Source organism: Mastigoproctus giganteus, chromosome 5, assembly GCF_048544385.1.
Source record: "Mastigoproctus giganteus isolate SK-2022 chromosome 5, ASM4854438v1, whole genome shotgun sequence".
Taxonomy (NCBI): domain Eukaryota; kingdom Metazoa; phylum Arthropoda; class Arachnida; order Uropygi; family Thelyphonidae; genus Mastigoproctus; species Mastigoproctus giganteus.
The window spans coordinates 205,943,614-205,969,157 of NC_143579.1; the positions used below are offsets into that span (position 1 = coordinate 205,943,614).

The window sequence follows — 25,544 nt, forward strand, 5'->3', positions numbered from 1 at the left end:
CGTTGAAATTTTGGTTGGACAAGTTTGAATTTAAGCTTCAGAAACAAAAAAATTTGATTGGGATCAGATTTGTACATACTGCATTTCAGTCAGTTTCATTTTTGTTTGAGTGGGAGGGGCACTCATGGTGAAACAAGACGTTTTGTCAGCATTCCTTTTCTTTTAGCTTCAATAGCATCTTGTAATTGATGTAATAAGTTAGCATGCTATAATCCTATTATGGCTTGTCTAGCTAGAACAGTCCAACATTATTTTCTCCTTTGGAATCGCTAGAAGATTGCCACCATTGCTTTACTATTTCTTTTTCTACCCCAGTGAAACTGTTCTTGCCTTCTTTGGAGAGTGAACTTGGGCATTTCATTATTCTGACATCTGCCTTGACCGAGATTCACAACAGCTGATCTTATCAGCCATGTTTGCAAATCTTGCCGAAAAACTTTCTGAATTTGTTGTGTGCCGACAATTGTGAGGAAGTAGTCTGGACCACGATTTTGATCAGGTGTGAGAAGCTTTGGGACCCATCTTAGAGTTATGCGTTGCCTATAACCAGCACTGTTTCATGGATTGATAATTGCTGGTCTACTGCCAGCGTATTGTGAATTGGATCAATGTTTTCTTTGCAAATTGGTTATTGATTTCCCACTTCTTCAGTGCTCCCCCCCACAACTCCCATTTGAATTCTGTTGCCAATTTATCACCATGGCATATGATGGAGCAGATGTTCCAAAGTATGTTCCATATCATCACAGATTTCTTTCATTGTTAAACCTTTGTTAACAAACTTAATGAAAGTTATGAACCTATATTTTTGTATTTATTTCTGTAGAGGACCAAATAACCAAAAGATTATATTCACAGTTTTATTATCATTTTTGAGACTATGAGCTCTTCAATACCCCTTAGTACAGACCATAGCCAGTCTGTAGGTTTTCCTTTGCCATTTGACCACACTCACTGAAAACTTTGTGGTATAAGCTTTGTATGTCTTTTGATATTTTTTAGCTATCCACTGCTTCATAAGGTTGTCACTATTTTTAAAAGTAGCTAGATACTTATTGTAAGTACATTGTATTCAGTTATGTGTAACATTGCTTCCTAGGATATAAAATCACATTTAGAAGAGCAAAAATTCTTAATGGCCTAGCACACAAGTGTACATGAACAAATAAAAACTTGAATTTTGCTAAAATGAAAGGAGGAGACACTTGGTACTACATTTACACCTGTAGGATGGTAGTCAAAACATTGAATATGCAACAAACTAAACAAACAAGTTTCTTATAAGCAAAGTATACAGTTTATCTCTCAAACGTAGCACATATCATTTATACACAAATATTCACCAACAATGACAGATGTTGATTTATTAATATAGTTAATAGCTTCATTCCTTTTCATAAAGAATCTAATTTGCAGAAAAAATTGGCATTAAAATAAATTTCAAATATATACAGTATATCATTTAATTGCCTTTTGTGTATATAATCTTTTAACAATATAGAACATTAAAAAAATAAACATTTTCTTTACGTATATCATTTCTACTAAATTAAGGATTATATTAATACAAGGTCTGAACAAAAAGTTGAGATATTATTTTTTGCTAAAGGTATGGTTTGAGCTACTTCTCCTCCAAACCAGTAATGAGCAGTGTGTGTTGAAGTTCAGATAGTGTTACAAGTCTTGCAGCTTCGGGGGTCCCCCAACAACCCTGTGATGATCTTTTTGATGCAAAAGATGGTAAAGGCCAGAAAAGTATAGATTATATAATGTATTTTGTGTAGTGTTGGTATGATGTTTGTTGGGCCTTGTAAGACCATGGTCCCACCGTTGCTTGCTCATGGCCAAGCATATGGTCATGCAAGTCTCTGACAGAGCAAACCCTTGGTCTAGGCTTGCCAAGGAGTGCCCCCCCCCCCCAAAAAAAAGTTTTTTTTTTTTAATTGGAAATGTGTGGGGGTGATAGTTTGGGTATTGGAGGGAAAGGTAAAGGGGTGTGGATGATAGGGAGGCTTCCACCAGGAAATAGAAATCTGGATATAAAGATCACAACACCATTTTTTTTATTTTTTTTGAAATTAGCAAAGTACATACTACTGTCTTGGTTATCATATAGCTTACACATAACCAACTCTCACTCTACAAGTACATGATTTAGCCTACATTTGAAATATGAAATGTTTTCTTATATATATATATATATATATATATATATATATATATATATGGTTAGACTATTAATGATCCTGCTCAAGTTGCTGATAAACTGAATGAGTATTTTGCATCTACATTCACACATTCAAGGAGGGGAATTCCAGAAGCTTATCAAACTCTAACAGGGAATTAAGTGATTTTGTAATAGGAGGAGAAATTTTTTAAGTTAAACATAAAAAAGGCACCTGTGGTAGATGGAATCTTCCCCAGGTGCCTTTTATATTGAAGTTATATTGAAGGAGATAGCAAGGGAAGTAAGCAAATCCTTAGCCATAATTATGAGAGCATCCTTAGATTCAGGGGAAGTTCATGGACTGGAGATGTGCAAATGTATCCCCAATTTACAAAGGGGGTGCAAAGGGCGACAAATAATTATAGACATGTTAAACTTCTGTTCCAGGGAAAATAATGGAGTCACTAGTTAAAGGCGCATTGCCCGATCATCTAGACCAGTATTGGCCAACTTTTTTCGAGTTGTAACCCCCTTTTATAATAGTCAAGTAACCTGTGACCCCCCACCACATTTGCATAAAAAGGAATTTTTAATAAGGTAAAGAAAACACATTAAAAATAGATTTTTCAGAATATAATTCCAACTTAATATTTAATGCGATGGTTGTACAGTCAGTCCTCGTATAACACGTGTTTACACTACACGAATTCGATCATACATGATTTATAAATAGGGGAACAATATCTTAAATAACACGAACCGAATTTGCTTATGCATGATTCGCCTTTGTGTTTACAAGAAATGGCAGTCGAATGCAGAATCACCCGAACTGAACGCAACATGATAGGAATGAAGAGAAGATTCTGAAAATGTATTTGTTTTTTATATCAGTGAAGGGGAAACACATTTCACCATAATTACGTAAAATCCAACACAATTCCAGCTATCATTATAATTGCAAATGCAATTAGATCGAGTTTACTACCAGTTTATAACAATTCCACTAGCAGAAACACAACTGGAAATTGTTTTTATTGTTTTATGGTAGTAACCCTAGAAATGTGCTTTAGTAAAATGTGAGGTGTTAATCTCTGCCTTTACGGTGTTGTTTATTCAGTTGCTATACGCCCGTAGCTTTGTTTATGTATATCAAGCGTTTCTCCTCATTTTGTAATTGTACTTTATTCCTAAAAAATGAGTAAAATACTTAATTAAAAGGTGTGAAAAGGAAGTGTCCTGGTGAAGACACTGTGGATTCAGAGAAAAAGAAAAGCAATACTGTATCGATAAACAGAGGCGGACTGGGTCAAAAATTCTTACCCGGGAAAATTTGTAGTGGCCTCATACTTTGGTTTATGGCCAAAAGCACACCGACCCACCGGGGTTTCCCCGGTAAGGCTTATGCCCAGTCCGCCTCTGTCGGTAGAGAAAAAATATGAAATTGTGAAACGCTTTGAGGCGAAATGAAAGACCATGTGATATTGCACGTGCCGAGAATTACAAAGAATGCGGAGAAAATCCATTAGATTAAGACACAAAGAATTGGAAGAGATGGAACGGCTGTCATCTGTTTGGATAGAAAATCAAACAAAAAACAAGTTTGCTTACGATAGAAGCAAAAGCATTAGCAATAGTTTATTATGTAATAGTCGTAATAAAATACGTATTTTATTACGATTATTTATTGTTTGGTAATGTTTTGGTTACAAATGTGTGTTCAATCTTGGGTGGTCTGCACCTAACCCCATTTTTCCCATAGGGCCTGTTGTTTATATTACATGATTTTGCATTGCATGAGGGTTTCTAGGAACACAACTATCGTGCTATACGAGGACTGACTGTACTTGCTCTCAGCAACTAGCTTCAAAATTTGCAGCTGAATGTTTGTTAAAGCCCATGTCATCCTCAACATTCAGTCTGTTTCTCACCTTTGTTTTGAAGCACACCAGAACTGAGTCAGCAATTTTTCATAAAACAAATTAGGTGCTGAGGAATCATTCTGCAGATCCAAGAATTCATCCTGTGCTTCATCGGGAATGCTAGCTACATTAGGGAAGCAGAGGATGGGTTTTGTACCAGTGTAGGCTCTTCTTCTCTAAGCTCAGGGAAGTACCGCTGAAATTCCTTTTCAAGGGATTCAAGGTGACTAATCTCCTCTTTCAGATTCTCATCCAGTTCACCTTCAGATTCCTCTACTACACTGCAGTTTTTCAAACATGGCAATGTTTCCAAGATTTACTTTCCAATGCTAGTTTTGCAGCTTGGATAGAAATGCCTGAAGATTGTTTTGAAATTGGATATGTTTCCTTTCCCTGAAGTTTCAAGTTCAGCTTATTTAGCTGGTCTAAAAGGTCTGTCCTTTTCTTCCAAGCTTCATCATTAAAGAAGCCACAAGGTCATGTTTCCCTTGCAATTCCAGAACTTGATTTCAATACCTGATTTCATCTTTCAACTCAAAGACATGCTTGACAACATTTCCTTTCAACAGTGTAGAAAAGTGTAGCCAGCAGTGTAGAAAAGAAGAACCTCGTGATCAGAATTCGTGTCTTTACAGAGTTCTTTAAACAGGCAGGTGTTGAGGGCTTCAGATTTGATGTAATTCACAATTTTGATCAGAGAATTAAGTATCTCTTGCAGAGGAGCTGGAAGGGTCTTACTGGCAAGAGCTTATCGGTGAATCATGCAGTGAATACCCTTTGCTTGGGGAGCAAGTTCTTTCACTTTTGTCTGAAAGCCCGACTTTGACCCTAGCATAGCTGGTGCTCCATCTGTACAAACCCTACAGACGTTTTTCCACTGTAGTCCTCCAGTTTCAAAAAAGGTATTTATCTTCTCCATAATATCTTCACTTTTGTAGTAGTTTCAAGTACACTACAAAACAGGAACTCTTCTTTGATGTCATCTGAATGAATATATTTCATGATTGTTTTCTTTTCAAATTGATGAATTAATAGATTTAACGCCTGTTGATTCATCAGCTTGAAAAGAAAACAATGGAGAAACTTTGATTTCATTCAGAACCTGCTTTTTCGCATCTACGGACATATCTGTCTCATCTTTATCTCGCTGACTTCCCCAAGAATTAACTTCATCTTCAACATGCAGAGTTTGATGACTGTTTCTCCAGTCATGTAAGGTTTTTTTTTGTTTGGCAATTTCCTATGTGACTTCATATCATGCTTGCACTGGTGCTATGCTCTGTTGCTGAAAATTTTCTGTAGGATCAAGTCTCTGACGTCTGAGACCAGTTTCATGGTGTTGAAAGAACTCCAAATCCTTTTTAGTATGTTCTGAATGCTTTGTCTGTTAGTGACGTTTCAGTTTTGAAGGTTTTGTAGATTCAGCACTGAGAAAGGCATTGCACAAAATGCATTGTGGCTTCTCTATGCCATTGCTGATTAAGGTGGTAAAGCCAAATTGTAGATAGTCTTCTGAATATTTAAGTTTTCTCCACGGGTACGGATTTAGCACTTACTGATGACGACCTACTGACGCTCCTTATTTTAGAAGGTGCAAGCAGTAGCTAACCCGCTCTCGATAGCGAGTGGCTGGTTTCTATCATGGCACCAACTATTGGCAAACTAAGTTCGTGCCAGTTTGCATTAGATGGCCCATCGCGGACATTATTGAATTATACCATTGCAAACATGGCGGCGTCAGCAAAATGTACGGGGTGATCTTCAATTGTGTTAAGAGAGTAACTCACCTTTATTCTACAGTCTGTTATTCACACATCAAGACACAGATTAAAAATGAATTTTGCATCACAGTGAATATATATTTTTTTCAGTTTACTATTTGTAACAATTTTATTCTAATGATAACACTGCATTTGTATATTTTACTTTTAGTAAGTGAATCAAGGTCTGCCGTGGCAGAAATTTGAAAAAATATTAAAGGCCTGCCATAGCAAATAATTAAAATAATATAAAATGTTTGATGTGTATGAACATGGTGGGCTTTTAATATTTTTTAAGTATCTGCTGTGGTGGACCTTAAGTCACTTCCTTTCATTTATCAAAAATCAGTGTTACAACCACTAGTAAAATATATCGCAGTGTAGCCATATGCCATATCGAAGTAAGTGTTGAAAACCTTCGGAGAGAAATTTTCTATAAAAAAAATTGCAACAAAAAATAACTGTGGTGACCCCCCCCCCTAGAAAACACTTTGCAACCCTTTGGGGGTTGTGACCCATAGGTTGGGAACCCGGGATCTAGACAAGACTGCAGTAATAGTTCAGACACAGCTTGGGATTGTTAAGGGGAAGTCTTGTCTGACCAGTTTGATTGAATACTACAATATAATCACAAAGGAACTGGATGCAAAAAATTATTTTGATATTAATACTTAAATTTCAGGAAAGCTTTTGAAACTGTTGCACATGGAAGACTGCTGTACAAATTGGAGTAGTATTGCATTAGGGGAAAGTTGCTGCAATGGATAAAGGGATGGTTGAGTGGGAGATGGCAAAGAGTGATAATAAATAGACACTGCTCTAAGTGGACTAATGTTATTAGTGGCGTCACCCAGGATTCGGTGCTGGGCCCATTGTTGTTTTGTGTATTTATCAATGATATTAATGAAGATATGAGGCTTAATGTTCAAGTTTGCAGATGATACAAAGGTTGGCAGGGTTGTTAAAGACAGTATGCTACTGCAACGTGATCTAGAAAAGTTACGTAGATGGGCTGAGAAGTGGCAACTGAAGTTTAGCCTTGACAAATGCAAAGTACTGCATATAGGTAGCAGTAACTCAAGGGAAATGTACAAACTGTGTGACTACACTCAGGGAGGTGGAGAATGAAAAAAACTTTAGGGTAATTGTGCAGTCAGATATGAAGTTCTCTGAGCAGTGCAGATGGGCTGCCAAAGCAGGTCATGGAGTTTTGTCAATGATATATAGGAATTTTGCTAGCAAAGACAAGGTGATTATCCCTTTATATAAGGCAATAGTCAGGCCACACCTTGAGTACTGTGTACAGGTCTAGAGGCCTCATTTTAGGAAAGATGTGGAGTTGCTAAAACTAGTACAGAGAAGTGCAACAAAATTGGTGAGAGGAACAAAGGGGTGCCCTTACGAAGAAAGGCTTAAGTTCTGGAAATTGCCGCATCTGGAGACTACGGCACCTTTAAGGTGACCTGATTGAGGTGTATAAGGCCTTGAATGGTTTGAGCAGGTTAAATGCTGATGGCTTACTTCTGCTTGCTCAGATTAAGAACCTGAGGGGGCATAGATTCAAATTTAGGAAAGTCAATTGTAGAATTGATGTGTGGAAATTTGCCTTGATCCAGTGGGTAGTTGATTGCTGGAACAGACTTATCTGTTGTTGTTGGAAGTTGATAGCTTAAATAAATTCAAGGAAGAAGTTGACAAACTTCTGGATCGAATGGATGGGAATTTTTATTTTTATTTTTTTTATGCTGTATAAGCTTGCTTTCTTGCATCAAATGCCTCAGCTAATGCTAATATATATATATATATATATATATATATATATATATATATATATACAAAGGGTACTAGGAAAGTTTTGCAATACAGCTTTGTTTATTTAATTTTTTCAAAGTAATTTCCTCTACATTCAATACACCTCTCCATCCTCCGAAACCAATCTTTAAACCAGTTCTGCCAAGTTTCACTAGGGAGTAAAGCACACTCGTTGTCCCAAGCCCGTAGAAGGTCCTCATCACTGGAAAACCGCCTCCCTTTTAGCTTCATTTTCACATGCGGGAACAGTGCAAAGTCGCAGGGAGCAAGGTCTGGACTGTAGGGAGGGTGCTCGAGAAGTTTCAGTCCTGTCGTGGTCAAATATTCGGTGCAGGCTTTGGCGCGGTGACCTGGAGCATTATCGTGATGGAGGTACCAGGTGTCCATTCTTGACTTTGGCCGCAGGTTCTTCATAGATCCAATGACTTTAGGCAGGCATTGTTCAGTATACCACTTAGCTGTGACTGTCTTCTGCGTGTCCAAAACGACACGTTCCACAATTCCACTCGATTTGAAAAATACAGCTATCATTTTCTTCTTTACAGATCAGGATTTTCTGACAATTACGGGTGTGTCGTCATCATCAAAGACCCAAACTTTGTTTTGAGCCTTGGTCGGCAGATCGTAATAGTACAGCCAAGTCTCGTCACCTGTCACGATGTTGTTCACATACCGAGATTGTCCCTTTTCAAACTTTTTTAACATCTCCCAGCACCAAGTCACACGTTGTGTCATCTGCTCTTCAGTCAGTTGATGCGGCACCCAGAGAGAACAAAGTTTCTTCACGTGCAAATGATCTTGCAGAATCGAACGAATTGCTGGTGCATTTAGGCCCAAAGTATCCTCTATCTGTTGGTAGGTCACTCGCCTGTTTTCGTCAAGCATTTATCTCACAGCAGTAACGTTTTCCTCCGTAACTGATGTTCGTGGCCTTCCCGGCCCCTCAGAATCCTCCAGAGTGAAATTTCCCCTTTGGAATTCTCTATACCACCTGAATATCGTTGTACGATGTGGACAATCATCATCTAGTGCAAGAGTCATTTCTTCTAAGCACTGGTCTATGGTTAAACCATGCACGAAATTATACCGCAAAACTGTCCTTATCTCATTTCGTGACCACGATGCCATCGCAAGCACTTTACACTCTCACTACTAATGAATAACTGAGCCCATCGACTTGGCGCGGCGGCTACTATGCACGTACGAACATGTCTCAACATGCAGCAACAAGCAGCTTCCTGTGATTCATTGTTGCGTCATATTGCAAAACTTTCCTAGTACCCTTTGTGTGTGTATATATATATATATATATATATATATATTATTCTTTTGTATTATCATTCTATTGTGGTTTAATTCGTCTTTGTTCATCATTAATGTCATTGTTTTTAGCCATGATGGCTAATTAAACATTGTCCGCGCCGGTGTTTTTTACCTATAGATATTATAGTTAATACATTACTGGTCTTTAAGCTAGCCTATTCTCGGTTATCTTAATTACCCGTGGCCTATACATTTAGGATTTTGCAACTTGTTGCGCATTACTAAAGAAGTTTTCATAACACTTATTGATGAAAAACTGTAGCAAAAGGCAAATTATCAATATTATTTTATAACTATATCTATAATTTATACATATTTATACATTTTTGTATTACATCACATGGACGTCAATCCCCTACTTCATCGGGGGCTTTGAGTGGATTGACGGCCCATTCGATGTAATGCATTTTTTACTTACCTGTTTCTGTATGCATCTATCACAGCTTTGCCATTAAATTAATTCTAAATTCCAAGGTTCTTTTTGAATTTTTTGGACTTATTTTTATCTTATTCTTCTTAATTGTTGTTAGTTAAATTATTATTATTTATTATGAATTAAATTAATTCTTTATAATATCTACCGCAACTGTGATAGAATACACAAAGCCCTACGGGTAAGTTTTTGTGTATTGCAATACTATTACTTACTTGATGTGTTCCAGTGGAAGTCGAGGAGTGTCGAAAAGGGAAAGTTTCCCGCCTTTAACTTGTTTTAAGGATGGCTATTTTTATGGCGCAGTCGCATTATCGTTTTACTTTGTGCCGATGTTGTATTGGCCGAAGTCCCCGATTTTCAGGCCAATGTCTATTGTGGATTTTGTTATTGATTCGATGAATTTATTTATTTATTTGTGTATTTACATTATTTTTACATTTGTTTTATGTCTTACCTCGGACAGTGCCGGTACCCCGCTTTTCCAAGGCGTAACAGCACTTATTTGTCCAGATGCAAAGCCCTATACATATATACAGCCTCTTACTATGGGGGGGGGTCAATTTTGGCAATAGGTCGTAGTGCAGTCAGGCGACGAGCCTCGCCTGAGTGCAATAAACCTAGTAAATAAGGGGATACTCTTCTGAGTAATTACTATTTTATTTTTATTTTTAGCTGGTTTTTGATAAGTGTATATGGGTCTACGTTGGGGTGGTGTTTTCTAATATTTGCGTATATGGCAGTTTTTATGTGATATCTACTGTATTGTTTGGGAATTTTTGTTTCTATTTTTAATTTTTATTTAATTTTTATTTAATTTAATTTAATTTTTGTTTAGTGTTTTGATGAGTTTTAGTATTGCTATTTTTCCGTTATTTATATTGTTGCATATTTCTAATAGTCTGTTCGTTTGATTTCTTATGGTATTACCATGTATATGCTTTGATATATTACTTTCCCAGTGCGTGAGTTTTATTGTTTCGAAATTAAAATGGTCTCTTTTATCATGGTGATGTGTATATATTTTGTCTGGGTGGATGGAAATTTCGCTGTCTAAGTAGACAGCTTTTTGGTTGTTATCCGGATTTGTACATTCAATTTTTAGGTCTGCTGGGTAATTGTTCTTTGCTACATTTATAAAGCTGTCATGGTTGATCACGAGTACGTCATCTATATATCTGTAAAATTTTATATTGTCAGTAATGTTACTTTCATAATGGTGCAGGTAGAGATTAGCCATGGTGCATGAACTGCTGGATCCCATAGCTATCCCCCCTGCTTTGTATATACATTTTGCCTCCCATTAGTATGTAGTTTCCTTTGAGACTGATTTTTGTGAGGTCATTCCAGTATTGTTTGTTGCATTGTAGTACATTGTGATATTTTTGGTAATATATCTGTAGTACTTCCATTAGGTTGTCGTGCGCTATGCTTGTAAAGAGGTTTTTGAAGTCGTATGTGTTTATACTTTTAATATCATTGCTTTGGTTTTTTAAATCGCCCAAATATTCTTTGTTGTTGTTGATAATTCTGGTGTTTTTAATTTCTTTGGTGATGTTTTTTAATTTGTCTTCCATGATCTTACTTGTATACTTGATATAGCTGTTTTTGCCTGAAGTAATGAATCTTTTTCCCGTAGGAGTCTTGTGATATTTCGGAATCCAGTATATGTAGGGGTATTGCATCCGTCTATTTTAATTTTAAGCTTTTTATGCATAGCCAATATTTTTTTGCTGATGCTGTTTGGATTGGCTTCTATGTACTTGTATGTTGAATAGGACCAGGGTATGTCTGCCAGGGGCAAAGGTTGATGACGTTGTAGAACGGATATCATCTTTTAAGGGCACAAAAGGTGATATAGTTGTACACGTTGGCACTAATGATATTAAGAGTAGGAGACCGGCGGAATTACTTAGCAAGTACAGGTCACTGTTGAAAAAAAGCCGTGAATTAGGGTTGAACTTGAAAGTGTCTGCAATTCTGCCCAGACACGATAGGAGGGAGTATATGATGAGAGCCTTGTCGATCAATTCGGCCCTGGAGGGATTGTGCAAGGCTCAAGGGGTAGAATTTTTTTCAGCCTGGACTGTACTTGTTAACAGGAGAGATTGCTTCTACAGGGATGGGATACACTTAAATAGAAAGGGTGCAAGAATTTTTGCTGATGCTGTCGAGGCAGTGTTAGGTGGGTCGGAAAACTGCTAGTTGGGGGGGATACAAGGACTAATAGATTAACAGTAGCCAGTGGCAGAGGTGGAAGTGATTCTTGCACTGCTTCTATTGAAATGAGCAGAAGTCTGAAAAACAGGATGCAGGATATTTCAGAGACTGCTGGTAGTCATTGCGGTACAAGTAAACACATGGGTTGTGTTAGGGTAGCTAAGAATAGAAACAGGTGCATGTATACCTGCGTGTACACCAATGCTAGGAGTTTGGTAAATAAATTTGATGAATTTGAGGTATTGCTCAAAACATCAAAGGCAGATATTGTTGGGATATCAGAGACGTGGTGTCACACAGATATAAGTAATGCGGAACTGGAATTTGGGGAATACAATGTGTATAGAAAGGACAGACAGGACAGGAGGGGAGGAGGGGTTATGCTATTAATTAAGAAACACAAAGTCCAAGGAAGTGAAGCCAGTCGACATCGATGGACAGGGCAGCGTCGAGTCGGTTTGGTGTGACATAAGCATAGGGAAATCAAAATTGAGAGTAGGAGTGTGCTATAGGCCTAATGACTCTGATGAGTATAATAAGATATTGTACAGGGAAATAGAGTGGGCCAGTAAATCAGAGAGTCTTATAATGGGGGACTTTAATTTCCCAGATATTGACTGGAATTTGCGGATTGGTCACTCGCACACTAGCAAGGCTTTTGTGGATTTATTGGATGATTGTTTTCTACATCAGCATGTTCGTGAGGCAACGAGAGGGAGCAATACTCTTGATCTGATTATCAGTAGTGATTCCTCATGCATTAAGAACCTGCAGATAAATGAACCACTAGGTGGCAGTGATCACAGTGTGTTGAAGTGGGATTTACTCAAGGAGGTAACTACCATCAGAGGTAAAGGGAAGGGTTTTTGTTTTCGTAAAGGCGACTATGATGGTCTGAGACAGTATTTAAATTCTATACAGTGGGACCAACTGATGATGTTACCAACAGCAAACTCAAAATGGGAAGCATTCAAGGAACTAATCTTGGAGGCTACCAGGCTTTACATACCAACTAAGAAATATTGTTCAAGGTTTAGGCCTAAATGATTGTCAGATGAACTAATGAGACATGTGGCAGAGAAGAAAAATGCATGGGATACATACAAATTAATGGGTGACATGGAAGCCTATGATAGATATAAGTTGGTCTGTAACCAAGTCACAAAGGAGATTAGGCAGGCAAAGGCAGACTATGAAAAATCCTTGGCAAAGGATGCAAAGAAAAACAGAAAAGAGTTCTTTACATACTTGAACTCGAAAAGGAAAGGGATGAATCAGATTGGTCCACTGTATATTGATGGTTCAACAGTTGAGGATCCTGCTCAGGTGGCTAACAATCTAAACGAGTATTTTGCATCTACATTCACGCATGAGGAGTTATTCAGGAAGGAGAATGATGTAGGTAAAGTAAACATTGGCAGTGAGCTGGATGATTTTGTAATAACTGAGAGGAAAGTGGAGGAGAGATTGTTGGGGATAAACATAAAAAAGGCACCTGGGGTGGATGGGATCTATCCAGTTATATTAAAGGAGGCAGCAAAGGAAGTAAGCAAACCCTTAGCCATAATTATGAGAGCTTCCTTGGACTCAGGGGAGGTACCTATGGACTGGAGATGTGCAAATGTGACCCCAATTCACAAAGGAGGTTCAAAGGCTGACACAAGTAATTATAGACCTGTTAGTTTAACTTCTGTTCCAGGTAAATTAATGGAGGCACTGGTTAAAGAAGCACTGCAGGATCATCTAGACAAGAATTCAGTTATAGCTCAGACGCAGCATGGTTTTGTTAAGGGCAGGTCTTGCCTGACCAATTTGATTGGATACTATGATGTAGTCACAAAAGAACTGGATGCAGGGAATAACTTTGATATTATATATTTGGATCTTAGAAAGGCTTTTGATACTGTTGCACATGGAAGACTGCTGCACAAATTGGAGCAGTGTGGCATTGGAGGCAAATTGCTGCTATGGATAAGGGGATGGTTGAGTGGCAGAAGACAGAGAGTGGTAATCAATGGACACTGCTCAACGTGGACTAATGTTATTAGTGGAGTTCCTCAAGGTTCAGTGTTGGGTCCGTTGTTGTTTTCGGTGTTTATGAATGATATTGATGATGGGATATCAAGTTTAATGTCCAAGTTTGCAGATGATACAAAGGTTGGCAGGGTCGTTAAGGGCAATACTGACGCTATGCTGCTGCAACAGGATCTGGACAGGTTGAACAGATGGGCTGAGAGGTGGCAAATGAGGTTTAACATCGACAAATGTAAAGTGCTGCATATGGGAAACAGTAACCCCAGAGTAACGTATCAACTCTGCGGTACTACACTGACAGTGGTGGAGAATGAAAAGGACCTGGGGGTAATTGTGCAGGCAGATATGAAGTTCTCTGAGCAGTGCAGACGAGCTGCAAGAGTAGCTCATGGTGTCTTGTCAATGATATACAGGAATTTTTCTAGCAGGGATAAGGAGGTGATTATTCCCTTGTATAAGGCAATGGTAAGGCCACATCTTGAGTACTGTATACAGGTCTGGAGGCCTCATTTCAAGAAGGATGTAGAGCTGCTGGAACGGGTACAGAGAAGGGCAACAAGATTAGTAAATGGAACAAAGGGTTGCTCTTACGAAGAAAGGCTTAAGTTTTGCAAATTACAGAGTCTGGAGACTAGGCACCGGCGAGGTGATCTGATAGAGGTGTATAAGGCTTTGAATGGTTTGAGCATGCTCAATGCCAATGGGATTCTTCATCTTTCTCAGAATAATCACCTCAGAGGGCATAAATTCAAATTGAGGAAGGACGGATGTCGGATAGATGTGCGGAAATTTGCCTTTGGCCAGCGGGTGGTTGGTTGGTGGAACCGACTTCCATCACTGGTCGTTGAAGTTGATAGCCTAAACAAATTTAAAGCTCAACTGGACAGGTATTTCGAACGAACGGAGGGGTGAAATGGGAGTGGGTTTTTTTTTTTTTTTTGTTTTTTTTTTTGGCTGATGCTGAATAAGCTTGCTTTCTTGCATCATATGCCTCTGCTAATGCTAATGTTTCATTTTCATGCAATTCCTCTTTTATGGCTTCTATGTAGAATCTTTTGCAAATGATACTGAAATTATTGTTTGCTTTGTCGGTTCTAGTGATAACAAATTTGTTTTGTAATTCTTTGATTTTATTGTTATAAATATCTATAAATTATAGATATAGTTATAAAATAATATTGATAATTTGCCTTTTGCTACAGTTTTTCATCAATAAGTGTTATGAAAACTTCTTTAGTAATGCGCAACAAGTTGCAAAATCCTAAATGTATAGGCCACGGGTAATTAAGATAACCGAGAATAGGCTAGCTTAAAGACCAGTAATGTATTAACTATAATATCTATAGGTAAAAAACACCGGCGTGGACAATGTTTAATTAGCCATCATGGCTAAAAACAATGACATTAATGATGAACAAAAACGAATTAAACCACAATAGAATGATAATACAAAAGAATAATAATATGTACTCTGTTTGTACCCATACATTGCTAAAACAGCTACTGGGACAACAGAAAAAGCTAGATAGAAATTAAATAAAACTACTTTAATAGAATATTAAAAATAAAATGCGAACTGAACCATCATAATACAAAAGAAGAATTATTTATATATATATATATATATATATATATTCACGTGTGCATTTAACTGGATAATCCCATTCATTCAGCATACTTTCATATTCACTTCATTTTCTCTTACAGCACTCTGAAATTAGACTGCACACTTTTTTTCATTATCTGGCTAAGGGTACAGACACATCAGCTATGGTTGGGGACTTCCTCAGCCCTGCTGGGCTGAGGACGTCACTCACCCTGGGAAGCGCGTGTACACACACACACACACACACACACACACACACACACACACACACACCAGTTTTGTCTGCCTGGGAAGCCACAAGGACATGAGGGAACTAGAGGTCAGTAGGACCCCGTGTATATTTACAGAGTTCACCAGCATGCACCCATCAACACACAGCCAAGGAAAGCAATCCAGTATAACCATATATTAATATGGAACCAGAGCCTGGGGGGAAAGAGGGTGGGAATGGCGTGAATGGCGTGTATTCAGAATAGATGACCATAAAACCTCTCTTTGGGGTTTGCGTGTTCTTCTCAGACATAACTAACCAGGGACACCCTCCAATAGGTAGCCATGAATTAATGTAGACAGCAGGTAGCCCCTGAAGCAGAATAGAGCAGAGAGGTTAACAATAATATAGATACCTCCTCCACAGAGAGGTGGTAATCAGCCTCTCACCAGGAATATAATAGTTCCCAAGAAACACTTTGAGAAAAGAAAATGCTTCCTCCCCCCACCCTCCCAGGTTGGCTGAAAAATGAGGACACTTAGTCTTCTAATGATCAGACAACCCAACATGAAAACAATATTTGACTGCTTTAGGTGAAATTCCCCCCCCCCTTTCCAGTTAGCACCAGGGTTGGAACAAGAGGAGACTTGAGCCAAATTATTTGGTAGAAGAGATCCACTTTACAGTTTAATTTATTGTCTAGCCATTAATTATAATTCTCAACATGAGGGCCCAGGCAGCCATCCAGGTCAGAATGAGTCACTCCAGCTTATTCAACAGGGGGGAATTTCTTCCACATAGAAACATATTGAGACAGTCAAAACACAAAAACTAAAGCACATGAAGACACTTGAGTCTTCTAATGATCAGACAACCCAACATGAAAACAATATTTGACTGCTTTAGGTGAAATCCTCCTCCCCTTCCAGTTAGCATCAGGGTTGGAACAAGAGGAGACCTGAGCCAAATTATTTGGTAGAAGAGATCCACCTTACAGTTTAATTTATTGTCTAGCCATTAATTATAATTCTCAACATGAGAGCCCAGGCAGCCATCCAGGTCAGAATGAGTCACTCCAGCTTATTCAACAGGGGGGAATTTCTTCCACATAGAAACATATCGAGACAGTCAAAACACAAAAACTAAAGCACATGAAAAATTCACACTCCCATGCACATGCAGTTTTCAGTGGGTATACACTTGCACTTCTGTCACATACAGTATTCTTTTATTCCTCGCTCTTGTTCAAGTGACCCAATCACACACACATTTATTCATCTCGCACGTGAACATGAACAGTTTCTCAATACAGAATACCTGCAGCTGTGCAATCAGCCTTTGTCAATCTCTGTTTGGGCAGCATGCAACATTCACACTAAACAGGGCCCCAAGGTCAAGCAGAGTTACGAATTCGGTGAAGTCGTGACTGGAAGAGCGAATCAGCCTAGTGTGATGAGAAGCCTGTACAATATAGCATAAATATTAGCAGTTCTAGGTGGCTGAGATTATTGTTTTGCCTGCTATTATTCTTTCTGATTTCAAATATGAATTGTCCATAGTGTGTGTTAAGGCTTTGTAATATTCCTCCTTAGTAATAAAGAGGTGTTCTTGGTCAACAGGAAGGGGGGTGTTTCAATCCTAGAAATAAGTATACATCTTTGGTCGTCATAGATTGGACACTTATGTAAGTGTCTCTAATCTTCAGGTGCATACCATATGTACATCAAGTTATGTGTAAAGAATGAGGAAAACAGAGTGGTAATCCTCCAAATATTAGTTTAGTTTAAGTAAGGCTGCCATTTTTAAGTGGATGAAATATTTCCAAAACTACAGAGAATTGTTGACGATGAGTGACATTCAGTTTCACTGGGAATCTCCTTTGACCATTTTCAAGCAATTTTGACTTGCTAGTACAGTAGAGCATCAATTATCTGGAATAATCAGTGTCAGACCTCTTCCGGATAGTCAAATTTTCCAGATAATGTAAGGTAATCGTAAGGTAAGATTAAATAAATTTAATCTTACCTTACGATTAAATAAAATAATTAAGATTAATTAAATAAAAAAAATTTAAACCAATCTCGGAAAACAGACACATCCATCTAGGCATTTTTATACAAAACAGGAAAATTAGAAAGATTTTTAAATGTTCTTGGTTTTTTTGATTGACCGATAATGAGTATGGACAATCTGTGCATCCAGTAGCATTTGCACACACAGCAATTGTAATTCATTCTTTTCTCATCTTAAAATGTGGTACAGGCATTTCTCTTCTAGTGGCTAAGGTTTTTTTCTCAGTAATGCTTTCCATAAATAGCCTGTCTCATCAACATTTTTCTTCTTGTAATTTGCTATAACTGAAGCAAACTTCCTTTTAAAGGACACCACTGCCAATTCATCTTCAGAAAGTTTCTTGCCTTGAATATCTAGTTCACGTATACCGTGTCTCAGTTTAAAGTTTTTCAGCCAGCCTGTGCTTGCCTTAAAGTTTTCATTACTTCTTAATTTTTGATTAAGATTCAATGCTTTTCACACAACATTGGGCAAAGTTTAGGTGAACTAGACACTGGTTCACCTAAACTTTGCTTCTGAAAAAACCACAAATTAGGTGCTCTCTGTAAAATGGCATTTTCAGGTTTCGACATAGTCTTTCCCCCTCTAGATCCTCCTTCACTATGCATAATCGACACATTCTGTTATAGCATTGGAAATTTTTTGATGTCGTAAAGTCCCTGCATTAAACTCTGGAGAGATTTCCTAAATTTTCATCTTTTCTAATTGTATTAATAATTTCCTTTTTTTTTTTTTTCTGTCTCAGTGTTAAAACTACATGTTTCCATTTTGTTCACATTTTATTGTAAAAAATTGAGAAAAATAATAAATCGCACTGTTTTGGGTCGATAGTATTCTTACCAAATCTGGAGCCAAACTAATCTTAAATTCACTCATGGTTTCCGAGAAAATGCAGTAGTGTCTGTGATATTTTTCTAAAGCACATTTCTGAAGATCACAGAATTCTAGAGCTCACAACCATAAAGCAAAAACAATTTGCAGTTTTTGGTTTATTGGGCTTTTTGTTTGTACAAGCTGTTATGAACGGGTGGTAAACTCTATTTCGCTTATTAGAATCAAAATTCAATTTGCAAATGTGATCACTATACCCGGCACTTACGTTACTACTGTTAATAAAAAAAAAAAAAAAAAAGAAGCAAGATCAGCCTTTCAAATTATTTCAGATAACCGACATTCTACTGTAATAATAATAGTAATGGCAAATGATGCAAGAAAGCAAGCTTATATAGCATCAGCCAAAAAAAAAAAGTTTGCCCATCTGTACTCTCCATGGATTTCTTTAGTTCTCCCTTGAATTTATTCAGTCCATCCACTTCCACAACAACAGATGGAAACCTGTTCCAATAATCAATCACCATCTGCCTGAAAGCAAACTTTCTCATATCTATCCTGCAACCACCCTTCCTCAACTTGAATTTAAGTTCCCTCCATGTGTAGTCTTAGCAAGTGGAAAAATACTATTAACGATCATCTTACTCAATCCATTCAAAGCTTTAAATACCTCAATCAGATGTCCCTGCAGGTGCTTGGTCTTGATGCTGCAATTTGCAGAACTGAAGTCTTTCTAGGTAAGAGCACCCTTTTGTTCCCTTTGCCAATTTGGTTATCCATCTCTGCACCTGTTTCAGCAGATCTGTATCGTTAAGTGAGGCCTCCACACACACACACACACACACACACACACACACACATATATATATATATACAGTACTCAATATGTAACCTAACCATGGCCTTATACAAAGGGATAATCATCTCCTTATCTCTGCTAGCAAAGTTTCTGTATATCATTGACAAAACACCATGAGCACTCCTAGCAGCATGTCTGCACTACTCAGAGAATGAAAAGTTGATCAGTTACTCTGGGGTTACTGCATACCCATGCACAGCATACATTTGTCAATGTTCAACTTCAGTTGCAATTTTAAGCCCATTGACCTAATTTTCCTAGATCTTGTTGTAGTAGCTCACCCTGATAATTGTTCATTGACCACCCTGCCAACCTTTATCAGTATCATTGATAAATATTGAAAACAACAGTAGACCAACAGAGGAACTAAACTAATAACAGTAGACCATGAAGAGCAGTAACCATTGATAACTACTGTCTTCTTCCACTTAACCATCCCTTTATTCATAGTAATAACTTGCCCTTAATGCCACATTGCTCCAGTTTATACAGCAGTCTTTTATGTGTAACAGTATCAAAAGCCTTCCTGAAATCCAAGTATATGATGTCAAAATTTTTTTGCATCCAGTTCCTTGGTCACAGCATCATAGTAATCTATTAGATTTGGTAGACAAGACTGCACCCTGACAAATCCATGCTGTGATTGCAGTATAATTGCATGTGATTCCATTATATTCCCCGTAACAGACATTAAGTTAACTGGTCTGTAATTACTCATGTTGCCTTTTGATCCCCCTTTATGAATTTGGGATATATTTGCACTTCTCCAGTCAATAGGGACTCCCCTGAATCCAAGGATGCCCTTATAATTGTGCCTAAGGGTTGGCTTACCTCCTTTGCTGGCTCCGTTAATATAATTGAATAGATTCCTTCTGCTCAAGGTGCCTTTTTTATGTCCATCCTCAACAATTTCTCCACTTTATTTTCAGTTATCACAAAGCCATTTAGCTCTTCATTAGAGTTTGATAAGCTTCTGGCATCCCCTTCCCTAAAGAATTCCTGATGTGAATGTAGATGCAAAATGCTTATTCAATTGGTCTGTAACCTGAGCAAGGGCCATCCTTTGCTCAGGTTACAAAGTCTCTGGAAGTCCTACAGATGTCAGAGAAAGTGAAAGGTAATGTTGGGACTTTTGACTTAACTACCCATAGATATATTGTGGCCCAATTTGATTCAACCCCTTCCTTCTACTGTTAATATAAACATAGATGTTTTTGTTGTGTTTCTTTGCCAGAGGCTTCTCATAATTTGCCTCAGCTTGCCTAACCTTCTTTGTGATTTGATTACAGACTAATTTATATCTACCATAGGTTTTGTTTCCCAATAATACTAGCCAACAAGATTTTTACCTCCAAGAGCTTAAATGCTATTTTTAACCACTTTTTATGCGTAGATTTCAAAAATGACCATGATAGTTTCACATGTCACAGTTATTAAATGTAGAGGGAGTTGCATTTTACCAAAATATGCCAATTTCACATAATCTAGCCAGTAATAATAATAATAATAAATTTCTGTTTATACTCCGGGACGACCAAATGGTCAGAGGAGTTCACAAGATAGACAGAATACAAGAAACAACAGCACCGTATTCAGTAGTCACGGGCTTGAACCCCGGTCACTCAAGGCACGTGTACTTATGCACCCGCGCGCCTGACCACTAGGCTACGGCGGCCTAAAAGTATAACATACTGATTTATTTTAACAGATATAAGCTAATTCTCTTAATTTTACCAATCAATTCTCTGGTTTCTTGTGATAAACATAATCAGACTTCTACCTATGGTTCTTAGGTTCAAATTCCTATGCAACAATTTACAATTTGAAGAGCACACAGCATTTTTGGTGAGGGTTTATTAGGCTGTGCCAAAGTTTAAGTATTAACTGATCGTTACATATTCTCAGGGTTGTACATCTATCCTCCAAACATAAATAGCCCCTTGAGAATAGGAGGGTGTGGCCGTATATATCCCTTTATTTGAACATTAAACGTTGGTACAGCTTTTATGTAGACTTGATAGATTTTTTATGTCAATTTACAGAATCAGCACGTTTATTTACTCGAGAATCACATTGTCATTGTGGAGGTATGACAAAAAATATTTTTTATTGGCTAGTGTAATTTGTGTCTTCCGTGCACTTTTCTTCTCCGTTACTTGTCTCAGTAGTTTATCTGACATCCAGCTAGGTCTAAGCCTTGAACAGTATTTCTTTGTTGGTATGAAACACCTAGTAGCTTCTTTGATTATTTCGCTGAATACTTCCCATTTAGAGTTTGATGTTGGTAACATCAGTTGGTCCCACTGTACACAATTTAAAAGCTTTTTTGAAACCTCTGTAGTCACCCTTACAAAAGCAAAAGGCGTTTCCTTTATCCTTGACAGTAGTTATGGCTTTAATTGAATTCCACATTAATACACTTATTGCTGCCACCCAGTTGGTTTTCAAGTGTCAACAAATTTCTTCCAAGATTACTAAATGATTTCTGAAAGGTTCTCCATTAAGTACTGTTCGTGGAAATGGATCCTGATTTCATCAGTTGGAGATTTGCTAGTTGAAACTGGTGTTTGGTTATGATGAAACAAAATTGTAATTGCACTAGGGAAAATTTTTGAACTTGCTCAAAAGAAAAAATAAATTCAGTCAAATGTGAAAACATTGCTGTTTTTTTTTTTTTTAATCCGAGTCATTCGTTATGAGGTTATTCAGGGTGGTTAGATAGGAAGGGAACTGCTTATAAAAAAAAAAAAAAAATGAAGTGTGCACCCATTGTTTTTTTTTTTAGAAAAATAGCCTTAATTTTTTCATCATACTTTGTATGCTAACACTACTTTCTTTTCTTAGATTTGTTTAGCTAGCTTCGCAACATTTTTTAAATATCTGTTTAAAAGTTTAAATATCTGTTTTTTAAGTCATCTGTTTACACAGCACTCTGTTGATGGTTGACCTCCAATAAGCTCACCTGATATAGTGATACATAGGAGTGATGACATTTAAAATGAATTTTTAGAAGTGTTTTGAATAGTAGTGGCAAATGACATAAGAAAGCTAGCTTATATAGAATCACTCAAAAAAAAAAAAAACCCTTGAACTCCACCCATCCACACCCTCCAAGAATCTGTCTAGTTCTTCTTGAATTTATTCACACCATCCACTTCCACAACAACAGATGGAAGCCTGTTTCAACAATCAACCGCTGGACGAGGGCAAACTTCTGCACATCTATCCTGTAACCATCCTTTCTCAACTTGAATTTATGCCACCTCGTGTGTTGTCTCAACAAGAGTAAGAATGCCATTAACATTTAGCATACTCAATCCATTCAAGGCTTAAACACCTAAATTCGATTTCCTTGCAGGTGCCTAGTCTCCAATGCTGCAGTTTGCAAATCTTAAGCTCAGTGAGAGCACCCTTTTGTTCCCTTCGCCATTCTGGCAGATCTTCATCCTTCCTGAAGTGAGGCCTCCAGATCTGTATACAGTACTGAAGATGTGACCTTGTACAAGGGGATATAGTTTGTTGTGCCACACAAACTAGAATAGTTTTGAAATTGCTAATGTATTTAATTTGTTTTTACAGATGTCATTGTGTTGAATTACGTACATCATTGTGTATATGGGAGGGTAGAAGTTGTAACAAAACTAATTAGGAAAATTTTTTTTAAGGTTGTGCTGTTCTAATGAAAGCTAGATGTAATTGGCTGATGTCATATTCGCTAAAACAAAATCAGAACTATAATGTATGTTAATGCCATATTCTTGTATTTCTCCCTATTATTTAACCCTTCTGCTTCACTGTTAATGCAGAAATGAACTTGAATGTTACTACATTGTTTTAGTCAGTCCTGTTGTGTAGAATAGTAATGTACTTAAGTTGTGTGCTTTATTGCCTATGGAAATACATAGTGTTCGGATCTTAACTTTTAAATGAATTCTATTTGAGTAAGAGTAGTTAAATACTAAAGCAACTTGCAGTAAAGGTGGTTTGTTCTGCTGTGTATTACTATGCATACCATGCCAGCCAATAAAGCTTGGACAAAGTCATACTATTCACATTTTGAAAAGGCTTCAATATCATTAGTTTTTTTATCATTTTGAAATGCCATAATTTATTCTTACCTGAGAAACCTTTTTTTCATAACCCACGAATAGTCCACAATAAAGTGAAAAAGTAATTACCATTAATCATTAACATTAATAAAGAATTAATATTAAATTCTTTTAAATTTTTTACATTTCATTGTAAAAAATTTAAAAGTAGTGCATTATGAAATGTAAGTCGTCATTGTGTGAAAGAGTACAGGAAATTTATTGTATGTTGGATGGGAAGTTTGTGCAATATTGAGTTTTTTTTTTTTTTTTTTTATTTATTTCATTGATATAAGGTATTTGAAATATGTACTTTATTTATGTATTATAGTGTTCTTGGAAAATTATCTCACTCATAACAGGCTATTTACCTTTACAAGTACATCTGGCAAGTGGGATCCAGAACGTTGGTTTATCAGTAAAAGAAATGAAAAGCCACTTCATTTTGATGAGTCTAGGCCTAAAAGGGAAAGATCAGATTCTGAAGTCAGCATAAGTCATAAAAGAAGGACATCAGATCCTAAGGAAAGGGTCAGAGAAGAGAGGGATGATATTGTTCTTAGTCCTCAACGACGAAGTTTTGGTACTGGCTGCCATGTAATGCAGCAATCTTCTTTAGCTAGACGACCCGGAAGCCCTACAGATGTCAGAGAAAGTGAAAGGTAACGTTGGGACTTTTGACTTTACTAAAGGCAGTGTACTTATTGAAATTTCACCTCCATATACAAAAATCAAAGTTGGTTTACTTTGATTTTGCTGTTTGAAAAATTATAAATTTTTCAATAGTGTCAGAATTTAAAATAAAAGTTTAATTATAATAATCAGTTTTTTGGCCAAACCAAGACCAGTTATCAGAACATTATTATATATTGTGTATGGACTGTCCAATCAGCACCAGTAATGACAAGTAAGGACATGAACATTATAAACAAGATAAGACTTTCATTCATATTTACATTTGAGAGTAAAGAACAAAACTGTACATGCATTTAAAATGGTAATACAATAAATTCTTGATTTAATGGATTTTGGGTTTAACAAAATTCTTCAGTACTAGATGTTGGTACTTTGTTAGTCGTGCTGTGAACATAATGCTTACCTAATCATCATCATCATCAGCCATTTTCAATCCACTGCAGGATGAAGGCCTCTCCAGCTACTTTCCAGTTCCTTCTGTTTTGAGCACTGGCCATCCATTTACTACCCACAAACTCATGAATTTCATCTATCCATTTCTGCCTTTGTCTTCCAGGCTTTCTTCTAGCTCCTCTTGGGTACCATGCTGTTATTTTCTTAGTCCATCTGTCATCATGTCTTTGAGCTATGTGTCCTGCCCAAGACCATTTTAGTTCTTTAGTTTTGATAAGAATGTCCTTTACTTTTTTTTTTTTTTTTTTATGAAAACCCGAAACATGAGTTTGCTCCTAATCCATGTGTTTCTCTTCCTATCTAACAGTCTGATTCTCAATATAATTTGTTCCATTCTTCGCTGTGTAGTTCTCAGCTTCTCTTCCATTCTTTTGGTGAGTGCCCAAGTTTCGCTTCCATAAGTCATGGTGGGGAGTATACATTGGTTTATTATTTTACGTTTCAGACAAACTGGGATATTGCTCTAAAGTATGTGACTAAATTTCCTGAATGCTATCCATCCAAAATTTATTCTTCTCTTGACTTCCAGCCATTTATCATTATTACATCTAATAACTTGTCCCAGATAAGTATATGACTCCACCTTTTCAATTACTGCTCGTTCAATCATTATTTCCCTTTCCGTGGTATACTTGTTCATCATTACTTTTGTTTTAGCCATATTCAGCTTTAGTCCAAAATCCTTACTAACTGTGCATAACTGATTAAGATTTTCCTCATTCTTTGGGATCGTGGCTTATGACCACAATGTCATCTGCAAATCGTAAATGGTTTAGGTACTCTCCGTTCACATTGACTCCTTTCTGCAACCAGTCGAAAGCTTCCTCAAGGGCAGCAGTAAACAGCTTCGGAAATATTGTCTCCTTGTCGAACTCCTTTCTTGATTTTAAATTTCCTACTGTCTTTGTCTAGTCTAATAAAGGAGGTAGCATTCTCATATATTTTCTTCAAAATTGTAATATGTGGGGTATCTATGCCTTGTCTTTGCAGTGCCCGAAACATTGCCTTATGCTGTATGGAGTCAAATGCCTTTTCATAATCCACAAATGCCAGGCATAA

At 37.2% G+C, this 25,544-nt stretch overlaps 1 protein-coding gene across 3 annotated transcripts in view; it reads left to right on the plus strand.

Annotated features, from left to right (window-relative positions):
* The window catches only part of LOC150086031 (uncharacterized), a 371,398-nt gene that overhangs the window by 63,602 nt on the left and 282,252 nt on the right, over positions 1 to 25,544 (plus strand). For 2 of the 3 annotated variants that reach the window (XM_090374340.1, XM_090374342.1), the window contains exon 4: positions 23,699 to 23,998. In XM_090374340.1, coding sequence (XP_090230466.1) covers positions 23,699 to 23,998 — 300 coding nt within the window. The remainder of the gene's footprint in view (positions 1 to 23,698; positions 23,999 to 25,544) is intronic. The other variant, XM_090374341.1, reaches the window with a different exon arrangement.